We start from the raw sequence: 15,459 nt of genomic DNA on the forward strand, positions 1-15,459 counted from the left end.
GCCGCCACCGCGCGCCAAACGCGCAGGCAACGACGTGCTCTCGCGCGGAGAGCGGCGCCGGCGAGGATCCCGCCGGAACCAGTTCTCGGAGAGCGCCCCCTGCAGCACGGATGGAAGCATCGCATCCTTAGGCTGACAACTTTTTTCTTTTTCTTTTTTAAATTGGAGGAGTCCTTTATTACAGATCAGGCAGATTAAAAAGGTAGACTATGTAAAGCAGAAGACTGAAAGAAAAATGTACCCATTTAACCGTTTCAAAAAACCATGTACGGAAAGAAGCTGAAGGAAAACACCCGAGAAGAGGCAGGTGTACCGCTGTTCCCAGTCTGCGCTGGGCTGGTGGAGCCATTTCTCTTGCTGGTCTGCTAAAGAGGAATGTTGACAGCATGCCATCTCATTCTGCTGGTACTTAATGGGACAGGCTGGCATGGGTCAGAGGCACCATCACGACAAGCCAGAAGCTGCTGGATGAAAAGTAACTCATGATCAATGGTGACAGAAATGCTATGCCATGGAATGGCAGGAAGTTGCTGTTTCTGCAGTTACAAGAAAGATAGCAGTGAGCCCCACCAAATTCCTGCTTAGCTTTGCAGACAGCAGGGCTGCTGGACTGGCTGATGCAAGTGAAGGACAAAATCTATGTTCATCAAATTTAGTAAAACCCCATTTTCAGTGGCAAGGCATGGTTCCCAGTCCTAAAGGTTCAGCAAGGTCAAATCAGGAGAATTTCCCATCCATCATGTAGTAGGGATACATCAATCCCAAGACTATGGCTCCCAAAACAGGGATCAGCCAGACTGTCCAGAAACTTCATTCTTTCGAGGAAGACTTGTTTGGAACCTTGGAGGCATTAGGATTACTGCCATACGGATGAAACTCTCCTATAAGGCATTGGTCAAGCATCTCTCGGGCATCCAAAGAGTGGCCAACATCTTCAAAGTTCTCAATGGGATCTCTACCAGCTTGTTCAAGCAGAATCTCCTTTCCACCTGGATGCTCACTGAGGAAGCGGGTGATGTTGTATGTTGTACACACGCCCACTGATGACCAGCCAGGTCTCCTTGTTGGTGTTTCGCTTCACCACTTTGTCCAGGGTGAAGATGGATCCCCTTTCGCAGGTCTCCAGCAGGTCCCCGCTACCATGCTCCTTTCTTGACCCCATTCAGACTCGCCCGCCTTGACTGAACAGGCTGACTTTTGAAATAAAAAAATGGACGGTGGGATCCATCCATTTTTGGCTGGCTTAGGGGTCCAGCTCAGTAGCTTTTGCTGGAAACAGGGATGGGCAGATACAATACAAAAATTGACTGTTCACCTACATCTTAAAGCAGGGGGTGGGGAATGTTTGGCCCTTGCTGGGCTACAACTTCCTTCACCCCCTGACCATTGGTTACGCTGGCTGGGAATGGTGGGAGTTGGAGTCCAACGAAGATCACATGTTCCTCCCTACTGGTTATTGGTTTGTTTGTTGATGAGAATGAGGATAATTATGATGTGTTTTTTGTTTTCATTTTGTATGTTGCAAACGGCCCTGTGATCGTCAGGTGAAGGGTGGTATACAAATTTAATCAATAAAATTTAAAATAAATAACAAGACAAAAGACAGGGAGGAGAAATGGCCTTGCTTCTTGACTGTCGAGGGACTATACAAACTTATTTCTGACCAGTTAGGGAACCCTGATTGAAATGGGCTTACTCTCATGTGTGCTTAGAATTACATTTTTTACATTCATCCTGATTTGTTCTGGCCATTGCAAAGCTCTGGATAGTCAGCTGAGCAGTGGTAAAATGTGGAGATGTACTGAAGGGGCATCTGAAAGGACTGCAAGCTCCCACTGTCTGGATATTAAGGTAATCAGAACTCCTCTGGGTGTCCCTGATATCAAAAGTTAGGTGGGTGGTGACCAGAAAAAAATATATTTGAGATGGCACTTGGTTGTATACATGTCATGGGCCCCTGCTGGATAGCATGCATGATTGCTATTAATGAACAGCCATCACTGTGCATACACAATAGTGTCTCTAAAAAACCAAGCATTTTTTCCCCTCACTGCCACCTTCAGAATTAAAATGCCCTCCCACTCACCCATCCTTCTCAGTAGTGAACTATGAGCTAAAAGCAAGCAGAGCTGTAGCTTGGCATGATTCTCTTGGCTGTACTTCAAATAGTGGTGAGGCAGTAAAGAGAGAGAAGATTGCTGAAAGCCCAATAACGGCTGCTTTCTTAAGCCAACTGCTCATACAGCCCTGGAAGAACAGGAGAACTAAAGGGCTACACTGTATTGCCACAGCTGACTTCCCTTATATGGATTGGACGGGTGCTATGGAGGATACAAAATACAAAGGCTGCACCGAGAGGCCCTAAGAATTAACCAGAATTTGGTTGCATTTATAAATTTTATGTCTGTCCTTGTCTATTGTCTGCTGATTTATTTTGTACTGTGTTTTTTATTGTACATTGCCTTGTAATTTCAAATCGAAGTTGATATATAAATATAATAATGATGATGATGAGAGGAGACTTTTATTAATCAGAGCTGAAAAGAAAAAAAAAATACTTGCAACTTCTACATGCCTGGAGGGCTTGCCTAAACAAAAGATGTTTCAAACAGGCACCATTAAGATTACAGTGAAAGTGCCTACTACCTGACCTCGTTCACAGGAAGTTCCAATGTATGTGCTGCCACACTAAATGTCCTGCAGCATCAATATGTAGCAAAGTTCTTTTTCCTCCACCCCTCATGCCCCAATTGTATGCTGAAGCAAACTGCTGAATGGCTTGCAATGCTTTTCTTAAGAGTGGCTGAAATGCATTTAATTAATCATGCAAAAACCACAGGAAAAAATGTGTGGATTTTTCTCAAATCCAACATGTACTATAAATACCCCATTGTTTGTCCTGCAGATGGATGCATGAAACCACAAGCATAGGCATCTTCCTTTTGAACTAGCACAATCTGAGGTAAAGTTGGGTTGTAGCCAGAATTAAATATGCCAGTTCAGATCTCATGGGGAGGCAGTAGTGAGACATGTGTCATGCCAGTGAAGTGCATGACAGAGCCTATAAACATCCAGATGAACAGAGACATTATTATTTCTGGTCTATTACCAATACAGTGTTTGTACTAACCCAATTTCATTGTTGCTATTTTAGGACAAAGCTCCCTAACTGGCTTTGTTGTGCAACGGCTTTCACTAAAGAGAATGCCTGAGAGGACGCTTTGCATAGATCAACACGGTGACAATTTAAATGTTTCCAGCACTGGCTTGTTAGATCAGCACCCATGTGTTCTAGAGTAAATGCTTGAAAACACTGCTTTGCATAGACCGGCATGGTGACAAAACAACCCTATTTAAGTGCTTCCATATGAAAGATCAGTGTTTTCTTATACCAGCGTCCTTGTGTTCTAGATCCGATTCTGTCAAAATGATGGCAATCTCTCTGTAATAACCTCACTATTGTACAGGGAACCAACCAGACCACTGTATGTAACCCAATTTCATGCTGGCTGTGCAGTGGTGATATGATAAAGTCTGGTTTTTTGTTTCCTTCCCACAATGCAGTGCTTTCGAAGCTGAGGGCCTTTGCAGGAACCTGGCAAAACAATGTAATATTGGCCCTCTTTCTCACACTCCCATACAATAGGTGCTCCCCTCTCCCCAAAATAAAAACACTGTCATGGGCCAATAATGTTTTTACCTTTAAACATGCATCTCTCATAAGGGGAAAGGCTGGCAGCACTAGCTCCAAGGTAACATTGTCAATTGAAATGAGATGTTTATTGGTCTGAAGAGGGTACATTTCTGAAAATCTAAGGGCTGAACAGTCTACAAAACTTTTGTTACTACTCTATTGATGCTGCTACTTTGTGTTTTCATGGTACAGTAGTACCTTGGGTTAAGAACTTAATTCGTTCTGGAGGTCCGTTCTTAACCTAGAGGTATCACTTTAGCTAATGGGGCCTCCAGCTGCTGCCAAGCCGCAGCCATGTGATTTCTGTTCTCATCCTGAAGCAAAGTTCTTAACCCAAGGTACTATTTCTGGGTTAGCGGAGTCTGTAACCTGAGGTACCACTGTATAACTTGGATGAGTTGTGCCAACTCAAAGATACGCGTTGGTGTTCTTAAGCTCACAAGAGGACTTTTGATTCAGCAGGTGCTTCTGCTAAGCCAATGATCACAGAGGGGGTGGTTCACCATTTCTTCCTTGCCCCCACAAGTACAAGCATTTCCCCAAAATCAGAGCGAATCTTGAGGGACACTTCTGAAAATATGGGAGGTGGCATAGTTTGACTACAGCAGGAAGAGCTAGTCTGCAAAAATCACGTTCCCTCAGAATCTGCTAGCAGAGGTGTCCACTGATTTTCCACCCAAGCAACACAGCATTTTGGAAAGGAACACACCTAGGACAGTATTTCTCTCACACACAATCTTTTTCTACACAGTTCTGGAACAGGTTTCTTCATAAAGGAGCAAAATATTTTTCATTCTGCCCCTCCGCCCAAGTGTTGATCAATATGCTCTTTTTTAAAATAAATAAATAAATAAATAAATAAATAAATAAATGAATGAATGAATGAATGAATGAATGAATGTGGCATTAGGATTGTTTCGGGCATGGCTTTCAAGGAAAGGCTTTCCCTCAGGTAGCCTTCCTCAGGCTGGTGCTCCAAATGTTGAGACTCCCAACTGCCCTCAACCCCAACCATCACGACAATGGGTAAAGGATTATGAGAACTGCAGTCCCAACATTTGGCAAGTGCCAGGCTGGGAAGGCTGTCTTAATATGCTTTGTTCTCAAGTAATGGGAATTCTGAAAGTGCTACTGGTCAGTGCAGCCAACCCATTGCAGTTGGGACAATACTTTATTATAAAACACAGTTTCCATTGCTATTCTGGAACCACTACAAGGGCTGAAGGTAGACAGAAGAAACTCCTGGACTATAGCATCCATAATTTGTACTGCTTGTACTCACTAGCTGTCAGATTTAGCGCAAGTCTTAAGAACTAATCCCATAGCATATTCCCACCACTAATTCCAGAAGTTAAAATGAAATAAGAAGCCTGTAAATAAGAATTCCAGTTTTTGATTTTTGTGTTACAAGTATGTTTTATGCTTTAAATGTATTGGCATTTTTTTGGCATTTTAAAAAAATATATAACAGCCAGCCAATGTTTTATCGTTCTGCTAGCAAGTTACATTTTAGGCCAAATGTATGTCAAGAGTCTCATTCTCTGCTGACTGAGCTATCATCTAACATAACATTGATTCTGAACTCAGTCGGACATGTTAGTAGTGGCAGTTATATAGAGATAGAAGCAAGAAGATCAAAGCTGATAGGAATATTTCTGTCCTTTTTCTCACTGGTCAAGACTTCCAAACTGTATTCTCGTCACCCATGAATTGGGAAAGAATGGCATCTGGTTGTGAAGACTGCTGTCCAAAAACTTACCGAAGTCAGAAGTGAGCCAGTATATACTATGAGGAATTGACACAAAAAGGAACACCAGTCCAATACATAAATAGCCATGGGCAGGGCTTGTACTGACAAAGCTCACAGATGAATCCTGACTCTCATATTGAATAAGACCATTAGTTCATCTAGCTCAGGTACTGACTAGCAGTGGCACTCAGGGTTTAAAGCAGTGGTCTCTCCCACCCATACCTGGAGATGCTAGGGGTGGAAGAAGACATTTATGTCCATTCTGCTGCAGTTTGTCTTCTGACATTATTAGACTCACTTTCCAATTTGGCAGAGTTTTACATTAATTGCTATTATTACGTTATTACACACCATTTCAATGCAATGGTCATTCATTTCAATACACAGGGAACTCAATACAAATGGGGAAAGACGCAATCAATCATGCACCACTGGCAAACTCAAAACAAGAGCAAATACCAACCATATTCACTGAATTGATTTCTGTTCCAGACATGGGACAAATAAGTGAACATCGGCATTTTCCACACCGATTTCCATCAGAATTCTGTGACAAGTCTAGAGATGCTGAGGACTGAACCTGGGATGTTTTGCCTGCAGAGCATGGACTCTACACTGAGCAAGGCCCTTCCATCATTTATGTCATCTGAGAGACCTTTGTAAAACATATCTACAAAAGTTACTACCTCATAAAACCCACTTGCCTACACATTCGTGGTCTTAGAAAAGAAACAGATTTGTTAAGTTTCTACACCTATTTGCCACAGGTAATGAAGAAGTAGGTTTTTACAAGGCAGATCTAGGCTCTGTGGGATTAAGGAAAGAAAGACGTCTCAAAATGCAATGGCATGGATGCTTTTAAAAACATAATTATGCGAAAACATGCATCATAAAAGTGATCAAGGTGGGAAACGGCTGCAATGCAACATCTTTGAAGACACCAGCATTGAATTTTGTAACATAACCAAGGGTTTATTCCACAATATAAACTGCAACATTTGATACAAGCTACCAAAAAAGAAGAAAAAGCCAAAATACAGCTGTGGCCATTACTTTACAGAGCTTTCTTGTCTCCTACATCACTAGTCCATCAGTGACACTAGAACCTAAACATTTGCTTTCTGTACATTAACCAATGCTAAAAGCACCACACGCTGTTCAGAAATAGAATTCCAGTCACTGAAACCAGACACAGAAGTTATTGCTCAGATAAATAAACCTAGTCTACAAAATCAAAGGGGGGGGGGGAATCTAAAGTTTTCAAAAATGTTCAAAAGAGTAAACAGGGATTTCTTCAAAAAGAGGAATTATGGGAATTCTTAGTGCAGTGTTTTGCACCTAAACAGAGTTGATTAAATGTGCTGGTAAATTTCAGAGAGGTAATTTAATGCTATACATGAAAAGGTGCATGTTTTGATGCCTTCAAACTGGCGAAAAACCCCTGTCTGAACAGTCAGCATTTCAAACCTCAATAACCACAAACAGCTTAAAGGATAAAAATACAAAAGTGTCAAATTGTTTTAAGGTCTGAAAAATGATCCCATTAGGATAGAAGTAGCACCATTTGCAACTTGGCTCTAAAACCAGCCCAGTGGCTTTATCGAGGGAAAAAAAACTAATCTTCTGTTGTAGAGTCCTTATGTTCATCAGGCATGTTACTTTCGATATGGGGAGTCCTTTCCCGTACAGCTCACACATATGTAGTCTTCTTTTTCTGCCATTTCTGGAGAGACACCCACACATACTTGATGGAACCACTGATTGCAGCAGCCATCACACTGGACCCAGTCCACCTAGACACAAAGAGAGAGTTAAAAGTCTTCACACAACAACAAATATAGTACATCACTTTTATATCTGTTTGCTAGCAAGTTTTCTGTAGCTACAAGTCTAGCAGTCTACTAGTACCATATCCTGTACTGGGCACAATACTTTGAGGAGACAGAAAAACTGGTGTTCAGAAAATAGTCTTAGGGTGAAAGGCTGAAAGAACTGGGTTTGTTTGTCCTGGGTGGCCTACAATGCCCCCTCCATCTCTATGATTCTACCAAACCATGCATTTTTACATCCTTTACAGATATTTCCTTCAACTTACCTCATCACCTTCAGGTTGCAGGCAGTTGACAGCTGGACAGATGGCATCCTCATCTTCAGATTCTTCTTGTTCAGAGAAGGACATATCCGAAAGAAGCAACTGGCTTTCACCAGACCGCTGTATGTCAAACAACCTGTTTCTTTCCAGCTTGCTAGTACCCAGTTCCCTCAAATGAGATAATTTCAGTTTTTTCTTGTTGGGAGCTATTTTTCTGACTCGTGTTCTCATCTCACCGCAGAAATCTCCTCTCTCAAAATGTCTCTTCAGCTTCCTTTCCACAGAGCAAATTCCATCTCTCTTCCCTCGACAAAAATCAGTCTACAAGAAACATGCATTAGAAGTTCATAAAGTACCACGTAGCCAGTTCCTTATACTTCTGCATGCTATGCAGTAGCCATCCACACATTTAATGAGAAACACGTATTAAGCATAATACTTCAGCATCTCTTTCTTATAGAAAGAGCATAATATTTAAGCATCTCTTTCTTATATAGAATGAGATCTTTTTTAAAAAAGTTTTACCATTTTTTCAACACAGACACAAAAAAACTCCTGTCACCTTTTAAGTGCAAGGGAATTAATATTGAGAGCACACATATCGGCTGTGAACTGCCACAGCATGCAAGCTATCCCTAACCACTTTTGGAGCTTGTAAGCAATGTCACAAAAACCTGGACATTAGAGCTTTGGTTTGGCAAAGCTTATGCAACAGAACATTTGTAAGAATTCCATTGCAATTGCACATCTGGTGTGTTTTTTTGGGGGAAGGGGTACAGAGAAACAACTGAGCTGGATTTCTAGTGTGCCCTCTCTATCATCTCCTGGTGGCTGATGTTGAGGGAGGGAAGAAATAAAAGTGATACACAGGAAAATGCTTCTGTGTGATGTGCACTGTTGATGAGAGGGGGGTGGAGCCTATACTTACATTACAGCAATTAAAACAAGATTTTCAAAACCAGCAGATTCAAGCAATCACTGCCTTTCTGAGATGGACCCCAGTCCTAAATGCTTACCTTTTCACTTGTTGGTCCTACTGGTGACCTCTGTTCTGTCTTTGCAACTGGGCTTTGCTTTGTGAATAAGATCTCATACAACTCTTGTATTTCGGGTAGTGAAACCTGTAGTAGTTGGGCTTCCATCATCAGTTCATTCAGCTCTGCACTAATGGCTAGAGTGACAAACAAAATAATTTTTAATTATCAGTGGTGAAGTTTAAAAATGGTGAAGCTTTAAAACTTTTCTTTCCAAAGCACATCAAGCAAATTGAAATTATTTTTACAAACTCTCTGCCTACAAGACCCTACACAAAGGAGCTCATAATGTTATGTTTAGGATTTCACACTGATGAATGAGAAGTACAGCATACTTACCATGAAGGGGGATGCAGTTTTGTCCTGTAGAGAAAGGAGAGTGTAAATGCATGGGTCTGTTATTCCAGTCATGTGGCAAAGAGAAAGATGTCGCACCAATTGTCTGTGAAACCTAATTAAAGAGAAACAATTAAACACCACCTTATTTCTTTAACATGCTGTGAACTTGAATGATCATGGTGTTAAAACGTAACTTTAAATTGACAATTGATTAAAATGACATGCCCAATATCTTAGTTTTAGAAAGTTCTATTATTATTATTTCAATTTATTAGCCACTCTTCACCATAAGGTGCTATGTCTGGCTACAACAATTTAAAACACAATATTATAACCATCTAAAACAAACTGAATTCACTGGATTAGGTCCTCTTTTGGACTGGAAACTGATTAAGGAACAGGAAGCAGAAGTGAGGAATAAACAATTTTCCACAACAGAGTAATGCATGTAGGCATTATCAGTATTGGAGCAGATGCTATTTAATTTAGTCATAAGTGATCTGGAGTTAGGGTTGACGTAGCAAAGTTTGCGGTAAATACAGTACCAATTTATCCAGGATTGTGAAAACTCAACAAACATGTGAGGAACTCCAAAAAGCATCTCACCAAACTGGGTGGACGGTCAGCAAAAAGTAGCAAATGAAAAGCCATTGAAATGTGAAGGGGCAAAACATTCTAACCACACATTCAGTAATAGGGTCTAATCTAATCTGTCTGTGACTTGGGGGAGATTTAGGGGGTTAAAGAGACAACTAACGAAAAATGTCAACCCATGTGCGTAGAAGTAACAAAAGCAAATTCCATGTTATGATTGCCTCGTCTCAAAAAAGGCACATAGAAAACAGGAAAGAAAAGGGCAACCAACATTGTTGATCACCTTCCTGAATGGATTTGGGGCTTTTTTAGATAAGAATAAATGATTAAATGGGAATGTGACAGAAGTTAACAATGTTATACTGTACGTTATGGAGAAAGTGAAAGTGTTTTATTTTTTACTCTCTCTTATAACATCAGAAATTGGGGTAACTCAATGAAACTCCTTGGCAGTAGATTCATGACATACAAAATTAAGTACTACACAGGATACCACACTAGACCTTTAGTCTGATTGAGCAAAGCTTATCACACATTGCCATGCAAGATGTGCCTGTCCTTTGCAGACAAAAGACTATCACATTAAGGTAGGGGAGAAAGGAGCCTCATTTTCCATGAAAAACACATAACCATTTCATTTGGGGAAGACACTAGAGGGGTCAACATTTACACCACTTTAAAATGATGGCAAATTTTTGCCTTCTCTCCAGTTTGGCCTTGTAATACCACATAGTCAAATCTAATTACACCTTGGGGGAGGGGGGTGTTACCCCCCCAAGACAAATAGTCAAACAAGTTTCATCCCAACCCAGTTAAACAGACCGACATCAGATCAGCTTGTCCACAAGCAGACTGGAGGTCCATGACAGAGGAGCTGATGAAGGGCCAGAGACGCAAGACTGATAAGGAGGATTTACTTTATTCTAAATGATACAGTTTAGGACAGGAACATAAGGCAGCTTAAATCCACAACAAGGCTACGTATCAAGGAGGGAGAGTAGAATTCATGGCCTAATAGGACAATCCATTAAGTAATAAATGTGTGTGAACCAAGGCTGGGAATTAGCATGTAATTCCTTAATAATTTACCACAGTATTGTTGGCTCAGAGTTTAGATAAATGTGTCAGTTGGATGTTGCGCAACACATCCTGGTGAGCTCCCCTTATCAAGGAGAACCTTACCTTACTTGTCTCTTGCAACTGGCCTGCCATGGTTTGCCATCTGCTGTACAGTATACCTGAGCCCACTTTGTCTTGTATAAGTTTTATATTCCCTGAGGACAACATCTGCTGTGCTCTATGTTGCCAGTTCACGGTTCTCTCTATCATATACCGTAAAGCATCTCCCTCAGGCAGTCTCACTCGAATACGCTGCAAGGAAGCCAGTAAAGGTAGAATCTTTTCTAAAGGTGGCTTTTCAGATCTATGACAGTGAGGGCAGAGCCACACCCGAGGTTCCTGCAAAGTTCTGGGCACTGAAACACAGCTGGTATGGAAGACCGCTCTGCATAGTTCACACTGTATCATTGGTGCTGCGGGCTCACTCTGACAGAGACAAACTTTGATCTCTACATCCTGTTCAGTGGAGAATATTTTTTTTTCATTTGCTGCTCTAAGTGAATGCAGTGCTTCCATCTCCTTTAAGCGGGCTTCACCAAGTGTGGCCATCTGGAAGAAAATGACATGAAAACAGTCAAATTCCTCAGAGCAAGGTTATTAAACTGAAGGGCTCAACTATAATTTTCTCCAAATCTTAGAATCATAGAATCATAGAGTTGGAAGAGACCACAAGGGCCATCGAGTCCAACCCCCTACCAAGCAGGAAACACCATCAGAGCACTCCAAGAAAGCTTGCAAGAAAGCTTTAGATGATCCTCAGGGTCCCTGCTAACTCTACAATTCTATGATTCCAACTAGGGAGTCAAACCAGATGCGTTCTTTTTGAACTTTTTTTTTATTTAATGGCACATTGTCTGACACTTCATCAAATGTTAAGGGATACACTTACATGCAGAGTAAGAGGCTTGACTTTCATTAACAGAAGTTCCATCCCAAACACATCTTATCTCAATCCTCAGAAAGTCAATTTTTTAAAATGTATTAAAACATGCCCTCTTTATTTGGGAGAGAACACAAAAAGATATACAGTCATACCTCGGGTTACGAATGCTCCGGACCGTGCCGAACCCAGAAGTACCGGAACGGGTTACTTCCAGGTTTCGGCACTCGTGCAGAAGCACAAAATGACATCATGCACAGAAGCACCAAATTGCCTCATGAGCATGCGCAGACGCTGCGCTGCAGGTTGTGAATGTGCCTCCTGCATGGATCACGTTCGCGACCCGAGGTATGACTGTACTAGACAAAAAAGGATTAGTGTGCATCTCCACACCGAAGGAAATGGAAGAAATGAAGCATCATAAAAGAACAAAGCAAGAGAAAAGCTTAATCTACTGAACACCTATTTCCAAACCCATTTCTAACAGTATACATACCGCAGCAGCAGTTTCCTTACTCTCAGATAAAGCTCTTTCCAAATCATTTAAACTCTCTAATTTGGTGTTCTTCTTTTTTCCATTTGGGACAGGCTCTTTTAATTTCTTCATTTTTCTTTTAAATCCCAATGTTCCAATATCACATCTTGGACACAACACCTGGTGAAGAGTCAGAACAACCATTATTCATCCTGGTGTAAAACAACATAATCGTATCCTCCTTGTAAATGGCCAATCCACAGTAGCTGTGTTAGTCTGTTGTGGCAAAAGCAATAAAGATCCATCCGAATCAGGATGTTCTATGCAAGGTCATGCTGTCAAAAAAGAGAGATGCAACAAGACACTGACCTGTTCAGCAAAACACAGCAAGACAAACTTGCAGGCTCCTGGAGAGGAGCTCACAATAATTTTACTCCTCCCAAGTACTTTTTACTATTGTGCCACACCTCGTTAAACCAAGGTTTGGCTTAATGCTTTACCAGAATTGCTACTCATGGTCCAGGGGTCCTTTACCTTTACCTTACCTTTTACTCATGGTTAAGCTAACTGATCACTAAACATGAGCTGTAGCCAAGAACAAACATGGGAGGGGGCATACACTAAACAGAAGACTGAAAATACATCTTTTAAAATCTGATAGTCATCAGTCACCTGAACCTTGAGGGCTGTCAGTTCCAGCGCTTACTTCTTGTATAATCCCACTTCCCATATCATAGTTATCTGGGAATCTCAAGGGCCAAACTAGTTACTGCACACAATCATGTATAACATCGTCCTCATAGACCTCTCTGATCCATGAAAGCCACCTTTTGGAGGGGCAATTAGGATTAATGTGGTCCAGCTCAGGACATCATGGCTTCCATGACAACCATGGATCAGTCATAAGTTTGTCACTGGCCTGATACAGAAAGCATATACTTTTGTCTTTGCCTTGGTGAGGAACTTGTCAATATGGATTCTTGCATTCTAGGTGAATTCCTGGCAGCATAAGATGTGGAGGCCTTAGTTTCACTGTGGAATGGTGAGATGTGATAGGCCATTGGCACAATGGAGCCTGAATGCCCCTGTGGTTTTCTGTGGAGCTTCAGGCCAGACAATGGCTTAAGCACAATAGGCATAAGGCCTGCTGTGAGGGTAACTGAACATTTACTACTAGAACACATAATTGTGCCTACTGCATAGTGGTGAAGGCAACAATGAAGGCTTAGTTTGCAGCCTCCATCAAATCCTTGAGTAGCTGTCCAGCAGAGCTTTTGAAAGAGGTGAAAGGTTTGCTGATATCTGCCACAGGAAAGAAAACGCTGGAACCCTCAGGAGCCTGCTATGGGAGTTTTGCTAGGGAATTTTAGGCCAAAATTCTTGATTTCATAGTGATCCAAATACCATAGTTGGGACAAATCTATGTCAGGTGTCTTGTCCAGTTTTGTGGGATACTTTCAGTTGATGTACCCTGTGGGTGTGAACAAGATACTTGTGGTATTTCAGTCAGCCTTTGACTCTTAATTTCTATGTGGTGGGTATATATCACAAATACTGAATTGAAAGCAAACATGTATACACCATAAACTGCTTACCTCAAGAAGAGAATAAGGTGAATTCTCAGTCAAAAAAGTATTGCTTGCACACTCTTTCCAAGTTTGAACCTCAGCAACTAATGATTCTAATCTTGGCAAATATTCAAGATGTACTGGAATAGAGCGACTTCTAGACACAAGTTCCACAAGTGTATCTAACACAGGCACACGTCCACCAACCTAACAGTGTAGAAACATTATTTAAAAAAACATTAAAGTAATTGTATTATTCTGCTGCATGCCTATCTAAGGCAGATACGGAGAACTTGTGGGACTCCTGATATTGCTGGACTACATGCTGGCTGGGGTTGATGGGAATCCCAACAAGATCTGAAGGATCACAGGCTCCCCATCCCTACCCTCAGGAAACATCAGTTGTCCAACTTAAATTTCTGCCAGCAGTTGAACACCACACAGTCTACAGAAACAAATGAAGTCAGAGTGAAATCACTAATGAACATCACTGATGATGAGTAAATATATCTTTCCTACCTGTAAGCCCTCCACTTCCTGTAGCCAGTCTCTGGCCTTTTTTACAGCCTCTTTCAGAGCTATGCCATTTGGAAGGTAAGCAGGAATTTCCTCAATCTCCTTCACTGCTGCTTCAAGATTACTTAATGACTGCCGTGGTCTTAAAATAAACAAACATATATGATCAAAATGTTGTATTATCACTCAAACACTAGTGCTAAATTGCTACAATTATAGTATCATAAGGCACTTATTGTCAGTATGGGATGTCAACAGACAAATTAAATGAATATATAATTCAGTTTAAATTACAGGCAATCCCCCATTTATGTGGGGGTCACATTCCAGGTCATCACACGTGTAAGCCCACCCTGCTTCTCTTCCAACGCTGAACATGCACAAATTGAGAATTGCCTGCATAAGGTTCCCTGCATAAGGTTTGCCTGCATAAGGTTTCTTGAAGGCCAATAAGGAGGACGCGGGGGGAGGGATTCTGGGGAGGTGGGGGCTCCTTTAAACTTTTCCACTGGGGGTGTTCAGCTGCCCACCTCTCAATGGAGAAGTTTAAAGGAGACCCCCACCATGCCTCCGGCAGACCAGGTGGGGGATCCATTAGACTCCCCCCCCCCCACCGCCAGGCAGCAGCAGCTGAGACAGGCCAGCGCACTTGCCCCATCCAAGGCTACCTTGGCACATGGGCTGGGCAAGGCAGAGGCAGCCCAGCATCTGCATCAGAGAGCCCTGAAGGCAGTGCAAGGGCTCTGTTGTGATGCTGCTACTGGGCTGCCACTGCCTTGTCCAGCTGGGGAGCAGGAGCAAGCCAAAGCAGCTGTCTCCTTCCATGCTCTCTTTGCCTGCATATGCTGCTTGCAAGGCAGTTCAGCAAACACATGCATACACACACACAGAGACTCTGTTCCCCCACCCCAAAATGCTTTTTTGCTAAGGAAAATATCCCCCACAGATGCAACTTTTACATTTTAACCAGGGGAATGGGGACCAAGAGTTGGAGGATCCTCTCAGCCCAATGGTGATAACATAAACATAAGAGGGAGGAATTCAACATTGCACTCTTCTGATCTTTCCTCCTCCTATGTGTTGCTCTGGGGAGTATTCCTGACCCTTCTGAGTGGATTTGGGGAAGTGGGGGAGGAGCGAAGCATATACACTAGTGAGAGCCCTTGTGCTGGTCTTCACTAGTGCACATGGTTACCTGAATCGGGGCAGAGTTCTAGCCTGGTCACTTTCCTGACAACAGTTTTTTATGTGCAGAGATTCTGTATGCATGTATACTGTACATACATACAGAGAAGCATGGAGACACATAAGGCTCCATCTTGAAGTCTAAAGTGGTACAGGTCAGAAACAAGTTAATGCCTGTAGTTAAAACTAGGCTCAATACATTATTGTAGGACT

General features: G+C 42.0%; 1 protein-coding gene across 2 annotated transcripts in view; it reads right to left on the reverse strand.

Moving 5' to 3' along the window:
* Positions 1-6,390: 6,390 nt before the first annotated feature.
* The window catches only part of KDM5B (lysine demethylase 5B), a 51,505-nt gene continuing 42,436 nt past the window's right edge, over positions 6,391-15,459 (reverse strand). For both annotated transcript variants that reach the window (XM_081914375.1, XM_081914374.1), the window contains 8 exons: positions 14,065-14,203; positions 13,573-13,752; positions 11,999-12,157; positions 10,686-11,171; positions 8,910-9,021; positions 8,553-8,707; positions 7,540-7,857; positions 6,391-7,237 (listed from right to left, as the gene is read on the reverse strand). In XM_081914375.1, the coding sequence (XP_081770501.1) occupies positions 7,100-7,237; positions 7,540-7,857; positions 8,553-8,707; positions 8,910-9,021; positions 10,686-11,171; positions 11,999-12,157; positions 13,573-13,752; positions 14,065-14,203 (1,687 nt within the window). In that variant the 3' untranslated portion in view covers positions 6,391-7,099. The remainder of the gene's footprint in view (positions 7,238-7,539; positions 7,858-8,552; positions 8,708-8,909; positions 9,022-10,685; positions 11,172-11,998; positions 12,158-13,572; positions 13,753-14,064; positions 14,204-15,459) is intronic.

The sequence above is a fragment of the Podarcis melisellensis genome (genome assembly GCF_964234715.1).
Source record: "Podarcis melisellensis genome assembly, chromosome: 6".
Lineage (NCBI taxonomy): Eukaryota > Metazoa > Chordata > Lepidosauria > Squamata > Lacertidae > Podarcis > Podarcis melisellensis.